The 25,312-nt window shown below is 39.7% G+C and overlaps 1 protein-coding gene across 1 annotated transcript in view; it reads right to left on the bottom strand.

The window, feature by feature from the left end:
- Ube2q2 (ubiquitin conjugating enzyme E2 Q2) overlaps positions 1–25,242 on the bottom strand; it is a 64,541-nt gene extending 39,299 nt beyond the window's left edge. The window contains exons 1-4 of the mRNA XM_027415114.1: positions 25,189–25,242; positions 24,804–24,965; positions 11,307–11,408; positions 6,272–6,376 (exon numbers count right to left, since the gene is read on the bottom strand). Coding sequence (XP_027270915.1) covers positions 6,272–6,376; positions 11,307–11,408; positions 24,804–24,965; positions 25,189–25,242 — 423 coding nt within the window. The remainder of the gene's footprint in view (positions 1–6,271; positions 6,377–11,306; positions 11,409–24,803; positions 24,966–25,188) is intronic.
- Positions 25,243–25,312: the final 70 nt, after the last annotated feature.

Genomic DNA, 25,312 nt, shown 5'->3' with positions numbered 1-25,312 from the left:
CAGTAGAAGGCCAAAAGAAGCCAATTGTCTCCTCTGAATAAATGAAGACAACCAAACTGACAAGAATATGAAGAAAGGAAATGAGTGGAAGCCTGGAGAGTTAGAAATAAAGCATTTTAGGAATGCAGGAGACAAGAATACAAAGGTTTAATATTCATCCAGAGAAATAGAAGAAAAATGTGAAAGGAAAAGAGATAAATGGTGGCAAGCTCTGAGAAAGAGTATAGAATACTAAGTGTCTCTGGATACCCCCAAAATACTGCAAAGCAAAACTAACAGAGTTAAAGAGGAAATCAAACCAGCATTCAGGCAGGAAAAATGAAATACACAGAAAGAGGAATCACACAGTCACTGGAGTTTCATCTATAACAATAGATAGCAGAGGTAAAAATGTAAGTAATTGGAAAGATGTCCAATAAAGAACTTGGAACTCTGTAACTAGCTCCATTCAGACAGAGCTGTGTGTGAGTACCAGTTGGTGTGGGGACACCAATACACTTTCAATGCTAAAAAAGGACACCAAGAATACAATATTCCCATGTATACCATACACATCTCCATAAACCAAACATTTCTAGGAAAAACACAACTAGAATATATTATTTAGGGATCTGCCTGGGAGTAGCAATAACAGGAATTACACCAATGGCACAGTCTATGTAACTGTTGATAATGGAGTTGAGAGGTCACATGTACTGACAAACAAAAACCAAAGTAGCCACATAGACACCTGAAAAAATACTTAAAAGTTCTGTCTTGATAACTCCTTGAGTTAAAAAAAAAAAAAAAAGACATTCATGTCTTAGCAAAGTAACTCCTCAGTATGTACCCCAAAGGAGTATCCAGAAATACAAAAGATAATCCACAGTTAGATTCTACCTAGAAACAACCTAAACATCCATCAGCATATCTGAACAATGGGATAAATATAGCAATGAAAAAAAGAACTACAGAGGAAAACATGCAATATATAACTCTTAACATGGAGCTCAAGAACAGGCAACACTAATAAACTATACACAAGAATGCACATAGGAACGATAAAGTCAGAGAAAATAAGGGAAGATGGCTAGCTATAAAGGAGTGTGCTGAAGGCTTTCTGTTGTGCCAACAGCTCCCAGGATTCACTGTCATCACACACTGTGCCAAGCTTAGGGTTTTTTTTATTTTATTTTCAACATATGTTATATTTAATATTATAGTCTTTTTGTGTTGTGTTGTTTTTCAAGACAGGGTTTCTCTGTGTTATCTTCGGAGCCTGTCCTAGAACTAGCTCTGTAGACCAGGCTGACCTTAAACTTACAGAGATCCTCCAGCCTCTACTAAGATTAAAGGTGCACACAACCGCCACCTGGCTCATACTTAACAGGCATGTTGAGGAGATGGCTCAGTGAGTAAAGTACTTGCCATGTAAGCATAAGGGCCTAAGTACAGATCCTCAGTTCCCATGCCCAAGTCAGACGTGACAGATTCCTGGGGCTTGTTGGACAGCCAGCCTCACCTACTGAATACCTTCCAGGCCAGTGAGAAACTCTTTCTCAACAAAGGGGGTGAGGGCTGGAGAGACAGCCATTCAACAATTAAGAGAATTAGCAACAGACCTGGATTAGGCTTGCAGCATCCACATGTGGCTCACAACCCACTGTTACTCCTGTTCCAGGGAATCTGGTGCCCTCTTCTGGCCTCCAAGACACCAGGCACAAGCACAGAGCACTTACATACAGGTAAAAAACTCGTACACATAAAATAAAACTAAATTTTAAGAAAAATAAAAAGGATGGGCACCTGAGAAACACCCATGGTTGTTCTCTGGCCTCCACACAGAACATGCATACACACACACATACAGAGAAGCAATTTTAATGACAATGATCCATTAAAAGCAGGAGGTAGAAGGTAGAAATAATTAAAATATAGGGGGAGGGGAGCGGGAGAAAAAAAAAGGGAAAAAAATACATTAAAAAAAAAAAAAAAAACTGATTCTTCCAAGGGTCTAAGGTACAGACAAGCATCTGGTTAATCATCAGGATAAAGATATTTCAGAATTGGATCAGGTTTGAATGTGTTTTCCACCTCAGCAGTACTGACATAGTCAACCAGCTTCTCTGTTGTGGGGTTTTATGCCTCATCACAGTCTTTATAAGCATCCCATCGAATCATAAAAGGCCACAGCATCCCACCTCTCTGCTACAACTGGTGATGACAACCCAAAATGCTTCCAGGTATTTCCAAATGTCCCCTGGAAGCAAAATTGCTTTTGCTTTAAATTTACTAAATTTAAACCATATTGAGGGGAAAAAGATGCAAAGCTTCCTAAAGGCCTAAATAGAAACAAATCCATTCTACAATCTCAGAGTCTAAGTAAAAATAATAAAAAAATTACCATATCTATCCTAGCAATGTTTATTTAAAAAAAATGCAAAGATGATTCAAAATCAGGGCATTTTGTTACATAATTCATAAATAATCTTAGATATATATCTACATTAGCCTCCCATGTACACTCGGGAAAATGAAACAGACTTCATGTTCAGGATATAGTGTAGGTAAAAAAACAAAACCACAGATACTCTAGAAAATAAAACTTGAACAGATACAAAAATAAAACCTTTTCTCATCATCTTTTTTTAGGCTCCACTAAATTACAAAAGAATAAACACTATATAGGTACAAACTCTTAAAAAGCAAAGGGTATGGGTCTACCAGAAGCAGTAAGACTCCATTTCCATTAGACGACTGCAAACAGGAACTAACTAATTTGTTTACAAGTTGAGTTTACAAGTAAAGTTTACAAGTAAACTTTGAGTTTACAAGTAAAGTTGCAGGTCAGGGGACAGCAATGACAAGAGTAGATCTGTATAAAACACCCTGTAGAGGACAGCAAATACACTGGGACAGCAGGCAGGACAGAGACCTACAGACTCACAGACACTGTGTTCCCCACCTCCACCTCCTTAAGCAGAACCTGGGAAGATTTATCTGTTAAATAAAAGTCCATCTTCAGAGAAACTGGAGCCATCATTTACCCAGTAGAAAAGGGAAGAGTGGCTGGGAATCAGCATAAATTCCTCCTATAGCTGTAAGGTGACAAGTCTTGGCTACAAAGAATGCCAAATCATTCATTTGGTACTAAAGAAGAAAGGTATGTAAAAAACTAAAATATGAATGAGCAAACATAGAATACAAAAATGTTTGAGGACAGGCTTTACAATGTATACAACAAGACATGACTAAACTAAGAAAATACATAGTAAATAGAAAATATAAACACTAGGACGACCCAACTGTCAAAACACAGCTTCATGAATCTACCACATCTAGACAGTAAATACAGAATGCTATGGAGAAGGGGTAATCAGAAGCACCTGAGCTCCAGTTCACATTCCGACTGGAGAACAATCACACCCCCAGGCATTTAAAGCTTGTGGTGTCCCAGCCCACAGTGAACCTGGGCTGGCCTGAGACTTGCTTTAACTCACAGACCACTGTATCTGCTCCAAGTTTAAGTCTTACGAATGTCCAGCAACTAACCACGCTTGTGTTCTTGGGAAGCTCCGAACAGCCTCTGAAGAAACAGAAGCCTTATGAAGAGGTCCTAGAGGATGATACCATGGACAGTAAAAAGACATGTGAAGACATGCCAAAGATGCCAGATACACGAGAAGGGGGAAGGGGGAGGGGGAGGAGGAGTCATGCTGGATACTTGATAAACATCACACTAGTTGTCTACAGCCACACGATGCTGAACATGCTACCACATAACCATGCAGTAATAATCGCCATGCTGAATGTGCCACTACTTGACTGCACAGTAATAATCAGATCACCAAATGAAGCCAACAGACACGACCCAGCTAAGCCTAGCTAATCCACTCAATAGCAAGGATTACCATTTTATTTAAGGCATTAAGATTTTGGGGGGGTTTGGATTTGTTTTTAATTTTTTGAGACAAGATCTCACTGACTAGCCCCAACTGGCCTCAAACTCAGGAGATTTGCCTGTCTCTGCTTCCCAAGTGCTAGGATCTAAGGCATGAGCCACCATGTCTCACCTGTTTTTGTTTTTTGAGACAGGGTCTTCATTTGTAGGTTAGACTGGCCTCAACTCACCTTCACCCTGCCTCAGCCTCCTGAATGCTGAGGTTATAAACATGTGCCACCACATCTGGCTCTAACCCATTAAATTTTGAGAAAATGGGGTAAACAGATATATAATAAAAACAAAACAGGTGCTAAGATGGCTCAGTGGTTAAGAGAACTTGGTGCTCTTGCAGAGAGCTACGGTTTGATTCCCAGCACCACATAGGAGCTCACAACCATTTAACTCCATTTCCAGTGAACCCAACAGATTCTTCTGAGCTCTACAGGTGCTATACACATGTGGTGCACATACATACATGTAGGCAAAATACTCATATACTTAAAAAATACTTATTGTTTAAAACCTTAGTTATTATTGTCCATGTATACATAGCAAAAAGTTGAAAGAACACAGAAAGATTTGAAGAGAAAAAGTGAAATGTCTCAGTGAATAAAGGTGTCCAGTGCCAAGCCTAACGACAAGGGTTTGACCCGAGACCCAGAAGATGAAAAGAGAGAACCATCCCGTAATGTGTATACAACACAGACCCACACAAATAAAAATATAATAAAATTAACAAAAGATATAGTCACAAACTAAGAGATCTAAAATCTAACTAGCCAGGCATGGTGGCACAAGCCTTAGCTAATTCTAGCATTCAAGGTATAGAGACAAGAGGGTCATCAGCCTCAGCTACATGTGGGTTTGTTTGTTTGTTTGTTTTTGAGGCCAGGCTGACCTACATGAGACTTTGTCTCCAAAAAAAATAAAAACAAAAATGTAAAAGCCCAATCAGTAAACTCTAAAACAAACAAAATGAAAAAGCAAAGTTAACATAAAAAAACCAAAAATATGTCACAAAGTTTAACACTCAAATTTGAAAAGGAATATCCTTACTGAATGCCCAGCACAATGAAGAAAAAAGACCCAAGCTAAGGACACTGTTGTAGTATTTCACTTCACCAAAGAAAGCACAAACTCCCTGAAGCCTCCAGAGAAAAAGTCACGCACCACTGGCTAGAAGGCAACAGCACACTCTTGAAAAATTCTGAGGCAAAAGTTTCTGTCTAGATTATGAATTCAATCAAAAACTGAGTAAGAAGAGAACAGCGGTTAATACTTACTAAGGATATCCCAAACAATTCACATATACTTCACTGACCATGTATGTTTAGAATATCCCACAGTTCTTCCAAACTACTATTATAACTACTTTGTGCAAGTGAGAAATGCTCAGTGATTAGGAGATTGGCTTAAGAACCCAAGAACTTAAGCTAGTAAGCAGAACTGAGATTCAAGACCAGTGTGGGCTTGTTCTGAAACCCCAACTTGGAAACAGATTTTTCAAAAGGTAACTTGGAAAACATATCATTCTTCATGCTTTGGCTCTTATCTAACAATGTAATAGACACAAACAAGAAAGGGAAAGCCAAAAGAGGTGACAGGAGATCCAGGAATCAATAGATTCACTCCAGGAGAGCAGACAAGAAAAATGGAGGTGACAGTGTACAGCCAGGCCAGAGAACAACTCACAAGGACTAATGCAGAAGAGCCTCCAAAGAGAGAAGATCACAGAATGAGAAGCTAAGAAGTATTACTATAAAAAGGACACTCAGAAATAAAAGATGGCACAAGTAAGGAAATGCCCTAACAGAAATCATGGCTCTACAAAGTCCTGATGGTAAACTGACTGTTCATAACTGAACAATGTTTTAGAAGCACTGGGTGGTTAAGTAGGTAGTATAAAAGCTAAATCCTGATTTGTTACAATAAAAAGTCAGTAACTGATAGCTAAATAGATTAAGTCTAAAAGTCATGAGTGATACTGAATTGGTAGAAATTTCCATTGCTTGGGAGAGGTAATTTTGCATTAGACCTTAAGAAGCACAAACAGATTTATGGTATGTCAAGGGAAGGTAACTGACTAAACAAGCAAACAATCAAAGAAGAAACACAGAAATCAAAAATTTTAACATAAACCAAAATGGTGGGGTCGGGGAGCAAGTGCTCACCTATCACAGTAAAATACAAGCAACTCCAAGACGGCTGTTTTCGTACCTAAAGCAAAGCAATTTACTAGGGACACAAAACTAACTTCCAAATAGGTTGTATAATAATTTTAAGTTATCCTAATTTAACTTGTGATTAGACAATTGATTTCAGCTCAACACTAGAGAATATGTACTTTACCTGACCCGTGGGTAGTGGTTGATCTAGCATCTCAACATCCAGGTGCTTAGGAAGGTTATATAATCTGCAGAGTTCACATATCAACCACTTCAATTGCTGACGAAGCTACAAAACACATTTCAGTAAATAAGCATTATGTTAAAGAGCCCTTAGAAGACATTGAATAATGCTACAACTACTGTTAATCAATCCAGAAGGAAATGAAAACGTGCTCCTGCTCAACTGCAGCCTAAGGATGGAGTAACAGTCTTTTATACATTTTAGAGCTGCTAGCATAAGAAAATCACTTTTTAAAAAGTTACTACAGCTTAGTATATCCTTACAACATGGTATCTAGAAAATAACACCAACAAAAAGGCACAGAAGGAAAGTTCAGACATTGTCTAGTGTCTATTTGCTAACATCTTAGAAACTTGCAGCTGTAGACGAAAGAACATTAATGCATTCATAAGACTATAAAAAAAAAACCTAAAGGAAGTGTTGCATGTGGATTATGAAATTACATATGCAACAGTCATATTTGTTTAAAATAACAGAGACAAATGTGACCTAGTAGATTGAGCCCTGAAATAAATAACCTTGTATACTTAAGTCCCTGGTTTTAGTCTCCTCATTTGCAAAACAAGGAAATGAAGATTTCTCAAGACAGACAGTAAGGAGTAATTTAAAATTAAGCTTCTCCAAAAGAAAAGACAGAAATCATTAGGAAAACTGCCATATTAGAATAGCTCTTTAAGTTTCCATTTTAAAATTTTATAGGTATATATACTTTAAGAAAGTAAACAACACAAACTATGTATAAACATACTTTTCATTATTTTGGGCTTTTTCCTAACATAGAAGATGAGCAATACTTAGACTCAGATGGGAACTGATAAAGCAGCTTACTACACTGGACAGAACAGTTAGCTCAGTGTCTCTGACCAAGAAAAGACACAAAGAAGAAGCAGGTCTATGGAGGACTAAGAAAATGGAAACAGAATCAGAATGGGTTAAACCCAGCAAAGAACAACCCCTTCCAAAGTGGATAAGGACCAAGTGGACATAGGGAAAGCTAAACACTAAATTAGATCAAACAAATGTCCTCATGCTTAAAGGGAAGCAAAGGACCCGCCACTGTGGATTTGTTATCTATCCAATAAGCTAGAATGCGTGTAAGCACATAACGAGATGAGACAGAGTGACCAGGACACAGCCCTGACCTTATCCTGGCACAGGATCCTGCAGGAGTACTGTAGGCAGCAGCAGTGTGATGGCATCATACCAACCAACAGGAAAAACAGGGAGTACATCTTCCAGGAAGTTAAATTTTTAACACTCCCCTCCTCTTCAGGGACTGTGGAAGAAACTAAGACCACAGGGGGGAACTAAATATTTTGAAGGTAGATGGACAAGTCTTACTAGAGAGTTTATGGTTTGGGGAACAGAAGTATAAAAAAAGAACTCTTAAGTTCTCAGGGCCAGGCACAGATGACCAGTGTCATTATTTCATTCCTACAAAGAGAATTAGTGAGGAAAAGTATAATGGGCTGATGAGACAAATGTAAACTGACATTCACAACCCATGGCACATCCAAGCAAGATCCCCTGGACACAGAGGATCTATACACATAAGTGTATGGGTTTCAAACTCTGAAGAAAAATCTTAGCTAGAGATACAGATTTAGGAATCCCTGTGATAAATAAAGTATGACTTAAGCAATGAGAGTAAAAGAGCTTGCACAGAGAATTCACAGAAAAGATAATAAAGAGACATACCAAGGAAGAACATCTCAGAGGTGACCAAGACAAGATAATCAGAAATACAGCCAGGGAATGGCAGTCTCATAAAAGTCCCCACTTGATTAGCAATTCGCACAGGACAGACACAGCTTATCTTTAAATACACATCACATCACAGAGCTTCACAGAGAAGTCAATTAATATTCTGAAAATATTTTTCTATGTTCTGTTAACAGCTTCTTACATTTACAGGAAGAAAGAAGTAGGCACAGCAAAAGCCAGCACTAGTATGTATTTTACAAAACTGAATACAGAAGAAGACAATTATACAATATTCTATGCCTTGCTTTTTACTTATTGGAACACCCTATGTATATTACAGAGAAAGGCTGGCTGTACTCTTTTTTACTACAGAATTCAACTATACATCACATTTTTTAAAATTTAACAAATTCTTTATTGGTGGGCCTAAAGCAATACATGTTCATGGAAGATTATTTCAACCATGAAAAAACTGGGTACTAAAAAAAGGAGCCACTGGATTGGACAAGTAAAAAATAAATGTCCATCCAGTCAATAGCAGAATCTAGACTATAATAAGTAAATTTAAAAGTCAAAACAACTATTTTCTCTAGAAACCAGGTTATGAGAAACTGGCAGAGGCTGTAAGAGTGAAAATGTGTTTTTTCCCTTCACTATTTACTTTATTTAATTTGGTCCAGTGTTAAATCCTATTCCATTTAACTTGACGAGTTTATTATTTTTTCATAGTACCAGGGATTATGCCTAGGACAAGGTAGGTGAGCACTCTCCCATTCTCCCACTGAGTTGTAATTTCAACCATCTTTTTACTTTTGAGACAATAGCTCAATTGGTTGACTAGCCTTGAACTTGCAAAGTAGCTACAATTATTGGCCTGTGCCACCAGGCCTGGCTCAAAAGCAATTTGAGGAGGAACAGAGGGTTATGTCTGTCTGTCTTTCCCATCACCACTCTGCTGAAGACATCAACATGTACCTTCCTGGCTTTTAATTACCTCCTACTTTCATGGCTCTTAAGAATTGAACTCTATTAAATCTTTTCAAACTTAAATTCTTTTTTTTTTTTTTTACACTTAATAGAGGTTGCAGGAGGACGGACAACATGTGCTATGACACATGTGTGGGGGGTCAGAGGACACATGTGTGGGGGTCAGAGGACAACTTCTCTTCTTCTACTATGTGGGTCCTGGGTATTGAACTTGGGTCCTCAATCTTACAGGCAAGTGCCTTCACCTGTTCAACCATTTCAATAGTCCCAGTGTTCTTAATTTTAAGGTCATGCTTAAACCATGTATAATTTATTTTGACAAGTCAAAGAGTTAATGAGTCTAACTTCCCTAAATGATCAGTTTCCCTAAAACTATGTATGAAAAGATCCTTCCTGAGTTAAAATGCCAGCTTTACTTATTCTAAATTCTCATTTGCATGACTTTTTCTAAACTTCTGTTGCCTGATGGTCTAGTACCAATATTCAATATTTTATTTCATTTATTATCCATTTGGGCAAATCTTTTACTTTCTCAATTTTATGTTTTATTATTTGTTAGGCATGGTGACACAGCCTGTATTACCACTACTGGAAAGGCTGAAGCAAGAGGCTTGCAGGTTCCAGGCCAGGCTGAACTACACAGCAAGATTTTGTCTTTAAAAGCCAAAATAAATTAAGTCATTTTTAGTGACACTTTATTAGATTTATAAATATAAGGATGTGAAGATAAGTAGCATTTGTAACATCTCAGAGATCTGTCTGCTCATCCAGGAACATTGTATCTAAGTCATTACATCCTACTGGGAAAAATTACGTAGTTTTCTTCATGTAAGTTTATTCATAGGTGCTTAATTTCAATAAAATACCATTGTAATTTCCATATGGTAATCAGTGACATTTGGAATACTATAGATTTTTATAAAATATTTCAATAAATCAATTTAATTGTTTTTCTCTAGCTGGTCCCTTTACAGGTTACAGGGGTTTGAGAAAGGTATTTTTAAAAAACCATGACATCTACAAAGAACAATTATTTTTCCATAAGAACTTAATAACATCATGGAAAAAAAACAACAGTAAGTTCAAAAGGGATATAAAGCTATAGATTATGATCCCAACTATTTAAAGACATATGAAATAGTGTATTATTTTTGGTAGCAGAGAAAACACTGGCAGAAAATATCCACTGTGTTAACAGTGGTTATATTAGGCAGAAAATTACAGGAAAGTTGAATGTCCTTGTTTTGTTTATCTAAAACTTATTAGTTTTCTTACAATGAGTAACTTACAAGTTTACAATCAAAGAGTAAACATTTTTACTTTACTTTTTACGTGTGTGTGTATGTGTGTGTGTGTGTGTGTGTGTGTGTGTGTGTGTGTGTGTGTGTGTGTGTGAACACCTGAGTACAGTGCCTATGGAGGAGACCCCCTGCAGCTACAGTTACAAGCAGTTGTAAGCTGCCCAACTGGAGTGCTGGGAACTGACCTCAGTTCCTTTGCAGGACCAGGAAATGCTCTGGGCCATCTCTCTACTCCCAAAAGGCGTATCTCTTTACACAGCAGTTCCCCTTTAGCCTCAGATGAGCACTCTACAATTCCAGTTTTCCAAGGTTAACCAAGGTCCACATAGGCTAACTGGAAGTAAACAACTTTTAAAGTTATTTAACATGGAGCCTGTTGTCACTGTTCTACTTTACTACTAGCTACTATTAATCTGTTAGTGTACAATGTACTGAAGAAAACATGTTTATTATATAGAGCTCAGAGCTATCCACAGGTCTAGGCTTCTACTAGGGGTCTTGGAATGTGTGGACAGGGGAACAAACAAACCTTTCTTCAATAAATTTTGCTTTTTCTGCAGATATGTGAAGCAAAGGAAACCCCCTCACACTAGTACTGCTGCTATTCTAGCATTACCTCTCTTCACAGCTTCAGTGGCCTTTCCTTCTCCTTTGTCCTTCTCTCACCTCACCCAACAGTCTATCAATGTTTGCTTTGTCAACAGTTAGAATGAAGGAAAAAAAGAGAACCTCAATTCCTAATGTAGACAGGAACTGTACCTATGCAAAGAAGGAGATGGACTTCAAAAGCTGTAGCCTCTTAAGCTCGCTAAATTGTAATTATTAAACATGCTGTAACAACTGTGTAACAATCTAAGAAGGGATGGAAAGTATCCAGAAAAGGAAATAAATGAAGTAGATTTTTATCATATTACCTCTTAATACTTAATTTCTATTATAAGCCCATGAGAAGGAAAAAAGGAAAGACTGATTCATCTCCTTACCAAATTGTTGTTCTTAGTATCCTCTAGTCGTTCCAGAACTGATGTTAGATTTGGGTCATCAGAGTCCACAAACCATATTGGTGAAGAAGATGGGTAAGATTCCTGTTATAGAGACAGTAGGTGAAAAATACTTACAAACAGACCAACCTAGATACGCAGTTCAAACCACACCACTAAGCAGCAAGGTGATTATGATCCATATAAAATGAATCAAAGGAAGAAAGGCAACATTGAAATTCATGTGAAGAGACCAGATTCCTCTGTGGAGTTTAAAAATTAAAGTTGCTAAGTTTAACAGCTTAATCCTTCCTATCCCATGTTATACAATTTGTAAGTTTAAAAGCAGACAACAGAACTTTACCCAATGCGCAGGATGATTAAAAACCAAATATACTGTAAGAGTTGCTTTTTATCAAAGGGGAGGAAATGTATCCAAGTGCTACTGAAGACTTGCAACAGCGGGTCTATCATGACCTGAATTCTCTAGCTCTCACCTTTTTTTCAGGGCTTTAAAATATGGAAGTTTCACTTTACTCAAAGTGAAAAGGCAAGATAAAAAGAAATTCCCAATTTGAAAATTGAGTTTACATATTTGAAAGTGCCTTTTGCCTTTTAATAATGCTACATTTCTAAATTTTATCTAGATACCTAGTTCTGAACACAAATCTTCACAAATGTTAAACACTACTGTTCAAGACCCTCTGCTCACAGGGCTCTCTGGCCTTCTAAGTAGTGTAATCACAGAAGCTACTTGTAGGTTTTCTTCTTCCTCCACCAGTATAAAACTTACTACATTGAGCCAGGCTTGGGGGTAGAAACCTCAGAGGCTGGGGTAGCCCAGGAGTTTGATGCCAGCCCATACAGAGTCCCTGTCTCAAAAAGAGGGGTGAGATAGGCATGAACTGGAGATGGTTCTGTAGCTAAGATGGTGAACTGCTCTCCCAGAGGACCTAAGTTCAATTCATAGCACCTATGTCAGGTGGCTCACAACCACCTGTAACTCCAGCTTCAAGGGATAGGGCACCTCTAGACTCCTCAAACATCTGCATTCATGTGCACATACCCCACCCCACCTCCACGCACACAAATACACAACTAAAAATAAATAAAATCTAAAGGAGGATTTACGCCATTTATTTTTCCATCCCTTCTTAGACTGTAACATAGAATGTAATTTATTTCTTCAGTTTTTCCTGTTTGCTTTTTGAAACCAGGTCTCAGTATGTAGACTCAAATCTGCCTATCCTTCTACCTTAACCTCCTAAGTGCTAGGATTACAGGCTGGCTTCAGAATACAATTTCATAAAGAACAGACACATTAAATGAAGATTACTACCTTCATCTGATCATGTCTAATCCTTTTCTTGATGCTGACAGTTTCTCCTACCTCTTTTGTTTCTGAGGATCTGGGGATCAAACATAAAGCCATGCACTGGTACATGCTCCACCATTGAACTCAGTAATCAAGATTTTTATGCCATCCTAGAGCCCTCATCCAGGGGCTGATGGAAGCAGAGGCAGATACCCACAAATACATACTGAAATGAACTCTGGAACCTAGTTGCAGAGAGGGAGGAATGAAGATCAAAGGGGTTGGTACCAGGCTGGTGAAACCCACAGAAATAGCTGGCCTGAACAAGGGGGAACACATGGACCCCAGACTGCTGTCTGGGAGGCTAGCACAGGACTGATCCAGACCCCTGAATATGGATGTCAATGAGGAGGTCTCCGCACTCTAGGAGGCCCCTGGTAATGGATTAGTATTTTTCCCTGGAATAAGAAGGGACTTTGAGAGTCCATCCCACGTGAAGTGATGCACTCTCGGCCCTGACACATGGGGGAGGGCCTGGCCCAGGATGATGCAGTGGACTTTGGGGAGCCCTGTCGAGGGCCCTACCCTGCCTGGGGAGTAGAGGGTGGATGGGGTGGGGGGCAGATGGGGGTTTTGGGGGAGGGAGGGGAGAGAGAAGGAATTGACATGTGAAGGATTGTTCCTAATTTGAACTAATAAAAAAAAATTTTTTTTAAAAGATTGCTTTTTAAATATAGCAGGTGTTAGAAGCAGTGTGAACAGCAGCACAGGGCTGCCAAAATCCTCATTCAGATTTTACCTGCCACAGAGGTGGGCTTCTGAGTTAGCCATTCTAATACAGATGTTTGACATTAATTCATAGACTTCATCAATGGTATTCTCAAACACTCTACCGGGTAGCCTCTAAATTGGCCCCAATTAATTCTCACCTCTTTGGTATTCACACCCTTGTAAAAATCCGCTTTCTTGGACTTAGTCACTCACTTCTAAATACAGCAAAAGAACCAATACTAAGCCCTCTCGGTGGTGACACATGTCTTTAATCCCAGAATTGGGAGGCAGAGGCAGGTGGATCTCTGTGAGTTTGAGGCCAGCCTGATCTACAGAGTGAGTTCCAGGACAGCCTCCAAAGCCACAGAGAAACCCTGTCTCGAAAAACCAAAACTAAAATAAAATAACAAATACTACTTCTGAAATCAAGTTACAAAAATACAACTCTCGCTTATCTCCTGGTGATGGAAATCAGCTGCCACATGGTGTGATACCCTATAGAGAGCTCTGAATCACAACAAACTGAACATAGACTCTAAGAACTAAACCAAGATCCCCAGGTTAAGACAATACCCTATGTGAAGAAGCCTGTCAACAACTATGACCTTTCCAGCCCTCTGACCACTGTAGCCTCTACCAACACGTTCCTGCACTTGAAAGACCACAGGCCACAGAACCCAAGGTAAGTGTGCACAGACTGACCCACAGAAACTGAGAGTAGTGTTTGTTGTTTAAAGATTCTAAAGTTAAGAGACTGCAGCCATGGCTCCGTGGTTAAAGAGCACTTGCTGCTCTTGCCAAGGAGAATGGTTCAGTTCCCAGCACCCACCAGGCAGCTCAAACCAGCTGTATGTAATTCCAGTTCCAAGGAACCCAACACCTTCTGGCTTCTACAAGCTCCTACACACATATGGTACACATAACTCATACAAGCAAACATAAAATTTTTTTCTATGGTCTAAGGCTCAAAAGGTCTACCTGGCTTAGCAGTTAAGAAAACTGACTGCTCTTCCAGGAGACCCAGATTCGCCACCTCTAGGTCCAGTTCTGGTAGACCGAATGCTCTTCTGATTTTGCAGGCATTATATATATGTAGTACAGACATACATGCAGGCAGAACACCTATACACATAAAACTAAATAAAATTAAGTCTCAGCTGGGTGGTGGTGGCGCACACCTTTAATCCCAGCACTCGGGAGACAGGCAAGTGTATCTTTGTGACTTCTATGCCAGCCTGGTCTACAGAGCTAGTTCCAAGACAGCTAGGGCTACACAAAGAAACCCGATCTCAAAAAACCAAAACCAAAACAAAAAACAAAAACTGTTAAGTCTCTAAGTTTGTTAGAAAAAAATACATCTATTGCTAATCAAACATGATAAAATTCTAATATCCTATCATGAAAAGTTATACTGAGAAATGCTACTACTAACATTTTTAAATGTTTCTTTTAAAGTGAGTTAACGAAGGAAGCATTACATGCTTTTACCCATGAACAGACATTTTTTTCTGCTTCCACATTTAAGTATAGTAGAAAACTGTATGACACTAACAGTTTAGAAGAACAATGTTCTTTAGCACTACACAGGAACTATAACCTCATTATAACAAAACAGCACAGAAACTGGAAATTTTTAAAGCTTTTACCACACCTTAAAAAACAACTACTGAAATTGTGGTCAATAGTACTATCCATGTGTCTGTCCATCAATGGTTGGTTTATTTTTGTGTTTTGATTAATTTCTTACTGGCTCTAAATCTCTTCACAAGGTAAAAGGTAAAAGTGTCTTCAGAATTAACTCTGTTCTTAAAGAAAGGCACTTACTGAGTAGTGTTACTTCACATTCTTCAGCCTAGCTTAGGAATACAGCATCTAAACCATTTTTACTGTTTGAGCTTTGTATTTTCTTTAGCTTTCAAAAAATAGAAGTTCACTGTACAGATTAGTATTTATCTTGAAATGTCTTCATGAAGAAGCATACAAGCTAAAATGTAGAGTGAAATGCCCCACACCACATCAAGAGAAATTTAGGGAGAGGAGATCAGTTCCCACTGACATGTCTGTATTTTAAATCCTGCACATGAAAAGTCAGACTAGGTAGTAAGTATAAGCACTCGTTTCAATGTTTCTCAGAGGCCTTAAACCCCTTAGTCCAAGACGACTAAAATGCTGATGGTCTTTTTCTATTCTACTCAATTCTCTCTAATGCACAAATTCAGTAGAAGTAAAACGGCTGCTACCTTTGCACAAGGGAAGGTACTACCACCAATCAGCTGGGATCTTGCACTGCTAGTACTTAAACAGACAAAGCCGTGAAAGATCAGGCTTTACTTCAGAATGTTTGTGATGAAACAGTCAAAGTGATATCCATTACATCTTCTATACCTTTTTAACACTGTGGTAATGAAAAAGGAAGTAGACATGAACACCCTGGAGGGCACTTGGGAGTAGGCATGTGTGACTGATCTGTGAGATGAAGTGATGTGAACAGACACCACTTTTACTTGAAAAGGTGACTGTGCAAGGTTTATTCCAAGTTGGCTTTTTGGAAGATGTTTTCTCAAAAAGAAGAGACAGCCTGCCATTTCCAAAACAAAGGATAGTACATTTCACCAATAGTAAAGTTTTAGAGAAAAACATTCAAACCTTGGAACACTTAACCACTAGTGTAAGCTGAAAGCTTCACAGAATGCTCTGTTGAGACTGGTGGTGAGATTAGATTTTGATAGTATATAAGGAAACTTATCAATGTTTAAGATATGTCAACCAAATATTTTCCCAATGAGCAATGCATGATGTTATAATACCATGCAAGAATAAGGTCAAATTTCTGTAAAGTCTCTCTCTCTCTCTCTCTCTCTCTCTCTCTCTCTCTCTCTCTCTCTCTCTCTCTCTCTCTCTCTCTCTCTATACACACACACACACACACACACACACACTCTTTCACAAGTTGGGAAACAGCTCAGTGGGAGGAACACTTGCCTAGCATGCTTGAGATCCTAGGTTCAGTTCAAAGCACTAAGGGGCACAGAGGTCCCAATTATCTAAAGTGGCTATTGCTATTAAATTATTTCTTTTCCAGCTGGGTGGTGGTGGCACACATCTTTACTCCTAGCACTCAGGAGGCAGAGGCAGGTGGATCTTGTAAGTTCGAGGTCAGCCTGGTCTACAAAGCAAGTTCCACGATAGTTGGAGCTGTTACACAGAGTAACTCTGTCTTAAAAAACAAAAAACAAAAAAATTCTTTTCCAACCAGCTATCTGAGGTTGGGTTTTGTTCAAACATTACTTCAATTAAAGCATCAAACAACTGGGCTGGAGAGATGGCTCACAGATTAAGAGCATGGCTGCTCTTCCAGGGCCCAGGTTCAATTCCCAGCACCCACATAGTGGTTCATAACCATGTCTAATTCCAGTTCAGGAGAAATAACACCCTCTTCTGGCCTCCACAGGAACCAGTCATGCACATGATGCACAGACATACAGAGAGACAAAACCTACACATAAAGTAATAAAGAATATTGTTTTAAAAAAATCAAAGTACAGAAGCAAAGACAGAACAAAGAAACCTAAAGTACGTAAGACTTGTTTTAGCTGTAAATGTTTTAACATTTCTATTTTAATTTCTAATGATAAATACACCAAAGGTATAAGTGATAAAAATGAGAGTTTTAAGTCCTGACCACAGAAATATTAAGAATAGCTGCTTTCCACTTCTCTCCTGCCAAATACCCTATGCTTTCCTCCTTAGAAGAAACACACCCTTTTCTCCATTCTCCACTAACCTACATGTTCTAATGGGGCTGGCTTTGCTACCTCCCTCCCTTAACACAAAGCCTGACAAAAGAACTCTAGTACTCTGTCTTAGTGTTATTATTATTGCTGTAATGAAACACCATTACCAATAGCAACTAGGGAAGGAAGGGTTTATTTGGATTACATATCTTGAGTCACAGTCCCCTGAAGGAAGCCAAGGCAGAAACTCCAGCAGGGCAGAAACCTGGAGGCAGGAACAGAGGTCATGGAGGAGTGCTGCTTACTTGCTTGCTCAGTCTGTTTTCTTACAGAACCAGTAGCCCAGAAATGGCACCACCTACAAAACGCTGGACCCTCCCTGATCAATCTCTAAGAAGATGCCCTACAAGCTTGCCTTCAGCCCGATCATATGGAGGCATTTTCTTAATTGAAGTTCTCTCCTCAGATGACTCTAGCCTGTGTCAAGCTGACATAAAACTAGCCAGAACATATTCTAACCATTCCCACTGATGAGCTGTCAGGTTGGGAAGCCACAAAAATCTGGATCTTCCCTCAGACTAAAAGTCTCCTTCTGGGACAACTGGGTCACAGGTATAATTCTGGCTAGCCTGAGGTAATCAGCATTCCCTTTGCCCTAACAGAGAATTCATGAGGTCAAATTTCTTCTCAGGGGACTGTAGATAGAACTATATGTCTGTCATGACATATAGTTATATCTGTGGTGACTGTCATGACTGTGGTGATGCTCATTCATTACACAATGCTAACATTTTTACCAATCTGATAAATAAAAGCTGGTAGCTGGAAGGAAAAGTTTCTATATAGTACAATATAATTTGTTCTATCTTCAGAAACCAAATCAGCAACAAGAATTAAAAGCAACCGTCTCTAGAAAAGTTTCCAAGGACATTTCCTATATACACAAGGATTCCATCTACTGATACTCAGAGCACTACTTAAAATACAGGAAACAGAAGCAGCCACCACCTACATGTCCAGTATTAGGAGATAGAAGTCACTAGACAGTTCTGTCAATATCACAGAAGAGGAAACACTGGAGAAGGACCTCAGGATACAGATCCACTAAGTGAAAAGAACCTCACAAACAGTCTCACTTATTACTTTTCCATAACAGTAGCCAGGTGTGTGGGCATACACCTTTAACCCCAAATTTGAGGCCAGCCTGGTCTACACAGAGTTCCAGGGCCACAGAGAAAGACCCTATCTCAAAATAAATACAAAATTAAAAATCAGCACATAACTTTAAAACATGACCAGAAAGATACTAAACCAAAATTTATAGCAATTATATGGGTGTTAAAATTAGAGAGGTGGGTTTGTTTTTGTTTTTTTGGGCTTTCTTCTCCTTAGTTTTGCTTCTCTGGTTTCTAAATTTCTCACAATAACAATGTTTTGTTTTCCATGTTACAAAATATCTACCACCACCACTGGAAACAACTTTCAGCAAGAACTCTGTAGCATGTTCTAAAAATTGCCTGAATGTCCAAAGTAGAGAACAAATTACAGCCACTCAGAACATCTTTCTAAGTGAACTGAAGCAGATAAAATAATGAAGATGATCTGAACCAGCTAGACTGCAAATTCCCCTGGATGATTTCAGTAGTTCTGATTGGGCATTGTTTTACATAATTACTGTTAGAAGCTATCAGAGAGCACTGGGACAAAAGCCGTGAGGGTCAGCAGGGAAAGCTTTGCTGTTTCTCTCCAGTAAGGTTTTATATGTGGCAATGTCTATCTCCATTCAGTCTCTACGACCTCCCTCAACAGCTGACACTTATCTAACACTACCCCTTCCCAGGCCTAAGGCTCAACACCCCCACCGCTAGATACAACCAAAGAAAGTTACTAAGATATACACCATCATTCATAAAAAGGAAACTCAAGCCTCTCCATAATTTCATTTCTCTGAAGAAAGTACATAAAAACAGAGATGATACGGATAGATAACCACAAGGAATCTGATCCTATATTATCAGCTGGTCAAATAAATGAAAGAAAAAAAATTAATTTTTCTGGTCTGAAAGTACCATTCAGGAGCTTAACACGACAGCTCTGGTATTTCCAACAGCTTCTCCATCAATTCAATTTGGAAAGGTAATCTGTCGTGGGAGAATAAGCCAAAGAAAGGTTCTTAGGCTTTGCAGGCATTTTGTTCATTATTCCCTTTATACACATTTGGCTGAACTTCTTTTTATCAGTATAAAGACTAGAAAAACAAAACATGAAGTTAACAGCATTGCCTTATTTCCATGAAAAGATGTTACAAAGCAGTTAATTTATTTCGTTTCTGTCTATATAACTGGGTCTTGAACCCAGGGTCTTGCATATGCTCCTGACCTAACCCTGACCTATCCAATTCAAAGTATTTTTAAAACAATGGTATCACTTTCCCATTTGTACAGTATAGAACAGTACTGTTGACAAGAAGCTTTCCAAATAATATTCCAAGGCAAAAAGGAAGTGTTTTATGGAAAAACACAATAAACAAAATGATTTAAGATCCTAAATATTAAGTAATACCTAAACCTCTCCCTCCCAGATTCAGAGCTAACATTTGTTAATTAAGTAGCTTGCTGTTGGGAAAGGAGCTTTTAGCAGTAATGAATGGAAATTAGCTAAATAAAAATTATTTCACCACAACTAGCCTGACAATCATTCATGAGGAAACACCAATTTATGTACACAAGTAAAATAAAGAATAAGATTTCAATTCTATACCAACTAACTTACTTCCTGTGGGAGATTATTTTTGTTTACTCTGAAACAGCATTTTACTACCAAGAATCTCCAGATGCTGCTGGGTACGAGTACAGTACATACAGAGGAGAGAGAGGAGAGTTTCATTTATAAAGCAAGTTCAAGGCCAGCCTGAACTACAGGAGACTCTTAAAAGGGAGGTGGAGGAGGGTGGACAGCTCAGCTGGTGGTTTGCAACAAAAGCATGAGAGCCTGAATTTGACTCTCAGAATGCACACAAAGCCAGATGTGGTGGTACATTCATACAGAACTAGTGAGACAGAGGCAAGTCTGGCTCATGAGCCAACTAACTAGGCCAATTATTTAGCCTCACAATAGTGAAAAACTATCTCAGTAAGATGGCTCAGCAGGTAAAACTGTTTGTCATGCATGTCTGACCACCTGAGTTTAGACCCCACTAGGTAGCACATCTATATAATCCAAGCCAGCATTACTCTGGCAAAATGGGAGATGGAAACAGGAGACTATACCTGAAGCCAGTTATATACTGGTGTACCTAGTGCAGCAGCAAACAATGAGACCTTGTCTCTAAAAAGGCAGAAGACAAGAACAAAACGTGGAAATTGCCCTCTGACCTACACACACACACACACACACACACACACACACACACACACACCATGGCACACATGTACACATACCTACACAAAAATAAATATACAAAGACTGGGGATATGGAGATGGCTCAAACTATAAAGTGCCTGCTACACAAACATGAAGACCTGAGTTTTGATATCCAGAGTCCTTGTTTAAAAAAACAAAAGCAAAACAAACAAACAAAAAACCCAGGTATGTAGGCACACTCTATTAAGCACAGCACCAAGGAAGTAATGATAGATGGACATTTGGAGCCCACTGGCTAGCCACCTAACCTAATTGGTGAGCCCCAGGCCAAAGAAGAAGCGTGTCTCAAAGAAAGTGGATGGCTCCTGAGAAATACCACTCAAAACTGACTTCTGTCCTCCACCTGTATCCACAAACACATGTGCCCACATGAACACACACACATACTCATACTCACACTCCTAAAATTCCAACAAGTCTATACAAGAAGGAATGGAGTTGGACTGTTATCTATGACCCCAGCCCTCTAAAGGCAGGTATGAAGTTTCAGTGCCAGGTTGGTCTACACAGCAAGTTTCAAGCCAGCCAACTCCATATAGGGAGACCCTGTCTCTACATCTACATCCCTTTACTCCCCAAAAAGGTATAATGGAGCTACCAGCTTAAGCATTTTTCAAAGACTAAAAGAAAGCCATATACCAGCTCCCCAAACAGCAGTACAAGTTATTAAACGAGCTGCTTTGCTCTGGACTGTGACTATAACAACTGGGTCTTAGTGAGTACTGACTGGCAACCAAGCCTGTTTACTGAAATGGAAAAACAATGCCTAAGTTTATATAACAGATAATCTTTCATGAATTCACAGTAAAGAAATAATGACTCTTGGAGCCGGGCATTGGTGGCACACACCTTTAATCCCAGAACTCGGGAGGCAGAGGCAGGTGGATCTCTGTGAGTTCAAGGGCAGCCTGGTCTACAAGAGCTAGTTCCAGGACAGTCTCCAAAGTCACAGAGAAACCCTATCTCAAAAAACCAAAAAAAAAAAAAAAAAGAAAAGAAAAGAAAAGAAATAATGACTCTTGAGGTTCATATTCAAGAGCAGGACAAATTTATAAAACATGATGGGGGGGGGGGGTCGACAGGCCAATTTCCATGGCCTAGAAAGGAAAACACTTATGTTTGAGTTTTTACTTCTGACACTATTCCTTGTAGCCAAATTACAGATTTCCTATCAAGTCCTCAGTGACCTTTTAAGCATCTGTGTACTTCCCATGATACTTTCTGGTGTTTTCACTCTTTCTGATAAATTCTCCACAGCAAGCTTTCAAGGTAGGGAAAATTCTCTTCTAACAGAAAACAGTGGCCATGGGTTTGGGAATTTAGCTCACCGAAAGGCCCTGGGTTTGGTCCTCAGCTAGAGGGTTGGATTTAGGGAGGATGAATGACATATAGTCAATAAAACGAGTATGAATGGGAAGAAAATATGACGCATAAAATTATAATTACCCAATATTCTCCTGCCACCATTAAAAACTAGCTTGGAGAAAAGAGAATCAGAACTATGAGAGAACATAAAGCAGAAATAACAAGACCTAAAGGGAGGAAGGGGAAATGTTACCATGAACTGCGCATGACCCAGAAAGAGTCTCGAGGTGCAATCAACCATGGAAAAGGCAGACTAGGAAAGGGTACAAGGCAGGAATCAGAACCACATTCCACAAGAGAAAGAACAGCTGATACAAAAAGCTAGGAGGAAAAATTATCTACAAAGGATTGTTCAGAAACTGGTACACAGCCAGGTGGTAGTGTTGAACGCCTTTAATCCCAGCACTCAGGAGGCAGAGGCAGGCGGATTGCTGTGAGTTCAAGACCAACCTGGTCTACAAGAGCTAGTTCTAGGACAGCCTCCAAAGCCACAGAGAAACCCTGTCTCAAAATTTTTTTAAAAAATTAAAAACAAAAAAAAAAACAAAACAACACACACACACACACACACACACACACACACACACACACGAAAAAAAAAACAGAAACTGGTACATAAGTCTGTAAAAGAGAGATGCTATTCAGCCAAACATTACAGAAACTGCACAAGGACACTTTCTGATAGCTTGGTGACCTGGTGTGTAGAATTTTCAATAAATACAGCTGCTGTCTAAAGAAGGAAAGTTAAAGAATGGGTCAAACTCACTACACTAATGACCCTCAACTTTTTACAAAATAACAATTCACAAACCTAGTAGACAGGGTCCTTGTCTTTGAATTTTAACCACATCTCCCCCACCCCCACTTACTTCCCTTCTGAGCAAATTACACCTTTATAAACAGGCCCTGTACATTACCAACACACTCATACTTTAATAGTATACCTTTTAGAAGCACATACTGAAATCTTTATAGAAAAATAAGTGTATGTCTGAAATACACTTCAAATTAATCCACCAGGAGTACACAAGAAATAAGATTGGCCAAAAGTTTATCATAGCTGAGCCTGGGTACACAATGTGTCTCTGTTCGGCTCTGTGTTAGTTTTCTATAATAAAGTTAACATACTCTCCTACTGAGAATCTGTAATTGTCTTCTGATAATGTCTGCTAGCAACACCACTGCTCCAGGACACATTAATACACCCTTTCACCCAGTGTCTGAGTCTTTGCTTACTCCACTTCCATTGCTACCACCTAATCCAGGTCATCATTATCCTTTCTCTGTCCTATTTGTCTCCAAAATGGTTCTCCATGGGATGCTGCTGGCATTTTAGGTCAGATAATTCACTGACATGGCAGACTGCCCAAACATCACAAAACATTAGCATACCTGTACCCCTCATAGTTAATGCCAGCACACCAACATCATCCATCATGCACTGCAATAACCAAAACCACACATTCATACATTTTCGAATATCACACCATTATTAAGAATTCAAGTTCTGAAAGCAGACACATTTTCTCAACTTACCAGAATAAAGGTGTGGCTCCCCACAGTCTACACATTTAGTAGCCTATCATTTACATCAGCTGTACCTTTTCCTGGTCCTCAATTTCTACCTGAATAATACCCTCCAACTGTCCAGGCCAGTGTACTTAGTCACTTTCTTCATATTGACTATGACTTTCTACCTTCCATATTTGGAAACTTCACCTGGGCTTCTCAAGTCTGGGCATTAACTGTCCACCCCTAAGAACTCAACTTTCTCAAGCTTCAGTGTTTCATTCGGGTGGAGTTTCCTGTCTGGAACACCCTTCCTCTAGCCTTCCAAATTTGTACTCACCTGTCCAACTCCTCAGAGTTTCCTCTGAGGCACACCTTCCGTTCCTGACTTGAGATTTCTGTTGCTGTGATAAAACACCTTGACCAAGAGCAACTTGGGGGAAAAGGGGAAGAGGATCGTTTCAGCTCACAACTCTCAGATCACAACTCCATCACTGAGGTAAGTCAGAGCCAGAATTCAAAGCAGGAACTAAAGCAGAAGTCATGGAGGAGCACTTCCTTCTTGCTCCATGGCATGCTCAGTTTGTTCTCATGACACACTGTAGGACCACCTGCCTAGGGGCAGCACCACCACAATGGGCTGGGTCCTTCCTCATCCTCCATTAATGCAGACCATGCCCCATAGGCTTGTCTACAGGCCAATCTTAAGGAAGTATTTCTCTCAATTGAGGTTCCCCCATGACTCTACCTTTGTCAAGTTGGCAAAAAACTAGTCAACACAGCTCCCAACTCAAAATTAGATACTCCCTTTAGATTTCATACTATCACAGTAGTTGTTTAAAACTCTCCAAGAAGTATGAGTTCTCAGAGTAGGCACTGGTCTGCCAAGTTCTCAAAGGCCAGCGCCTGCAACAGCATAACCAGATAGTCACAAAGTGCATTCTCTGGTCTCTTGAGTACACTGAGGCAGGTTTATTGTTTTTTGGTTTTGGTTTGGTTTGTTTTTTTGCCCGAAAAAAAGGACATAACAGTAACTAGCAGTGCTAACAGTACCCACCTTCTCCTGTAGAATCTGGTAACTATGTTAAGGTCAATTATCATAAGGCCAAGGCCTCTGCAAACTCCCACATTTGGTGTTTATGTATTGACTTAACAGAAGGAATCTTAGCCCTATTTAAACTACCACCTTAACTCCTGTTGTAATAAAGTGTATTCTGCACATGATATCAACTCCCCAATGAATAGCCAGCCTCACGATACACTTCGATGGGGGAGGCAGTTCACTAACAATTCGCTATTTTACCAAGCTATACGTTTCTAACGAGCTTTTCTCTTGAACAGAAAGATAACTTTCCACGTGTCTCTCCAGCTTCCTAATCCAACCTGTTCTTTCCGGGTTGTAAACTGGACAGCATCGCCTTTCCCCTCCTGGTAATGTCCAGGCTTCCGCACAAATGGGACAGCTCGCACTCTCGCCACACCACCTGCCGCGTGGAAGGTTCCAAGAGCTTTCCCGAAATACGTTAGCGCAGAGCCAGGTCGGGGCTAAACGACGGTTCACACCATCCGCCGGGGCTGCGTCCTAAACTTTTTCCTTAAACACATATGCTTTCAGCGTTCATTTGTCCTCAGAGACCAATACATAAACAAAAACTGGTTCAGCAAGCAAGCAAGCAAGGACGAGGGGTTTGAAACCTGACGGGGGAAAAATAAAAATAAAAAGAGTAGCTAACAAATACTTGGGAGCCTTTCCACCTGAGCCGCTGACTGGAGCCCACCGACGCGCCGGGGTACCCAGAGCAGGCCGGCTGCGGGCGGCCATGGCGACCTCGGGGCCCGACGGGGGCCGCGAGGGGCCAACAGCGCAAAGCCGGCCCGCGCACAGCCGCGAC

Source organism: Cricetulus griseus, chromosome 4, assembly GCF_003668045.3.
Source record: "Cricetulus griseus strain 17A/GY chromosome 4, alternate assembly CriGri-PICRH-1.0, whole genome shotgun sequence".
Classification (NCBI taxonomy): domain Eukaryota; kingdom Metazoa; phylum Chordata; class Mammalia; order Rodentia; family Cricetidae; genus Cricetulus; species Cricetulus griseus.
The sequence above is the reverse complement of the archived record's forward strand: the minus strand, read 5'-3'. Positions and strand labels throughout refer to the sequence as shown.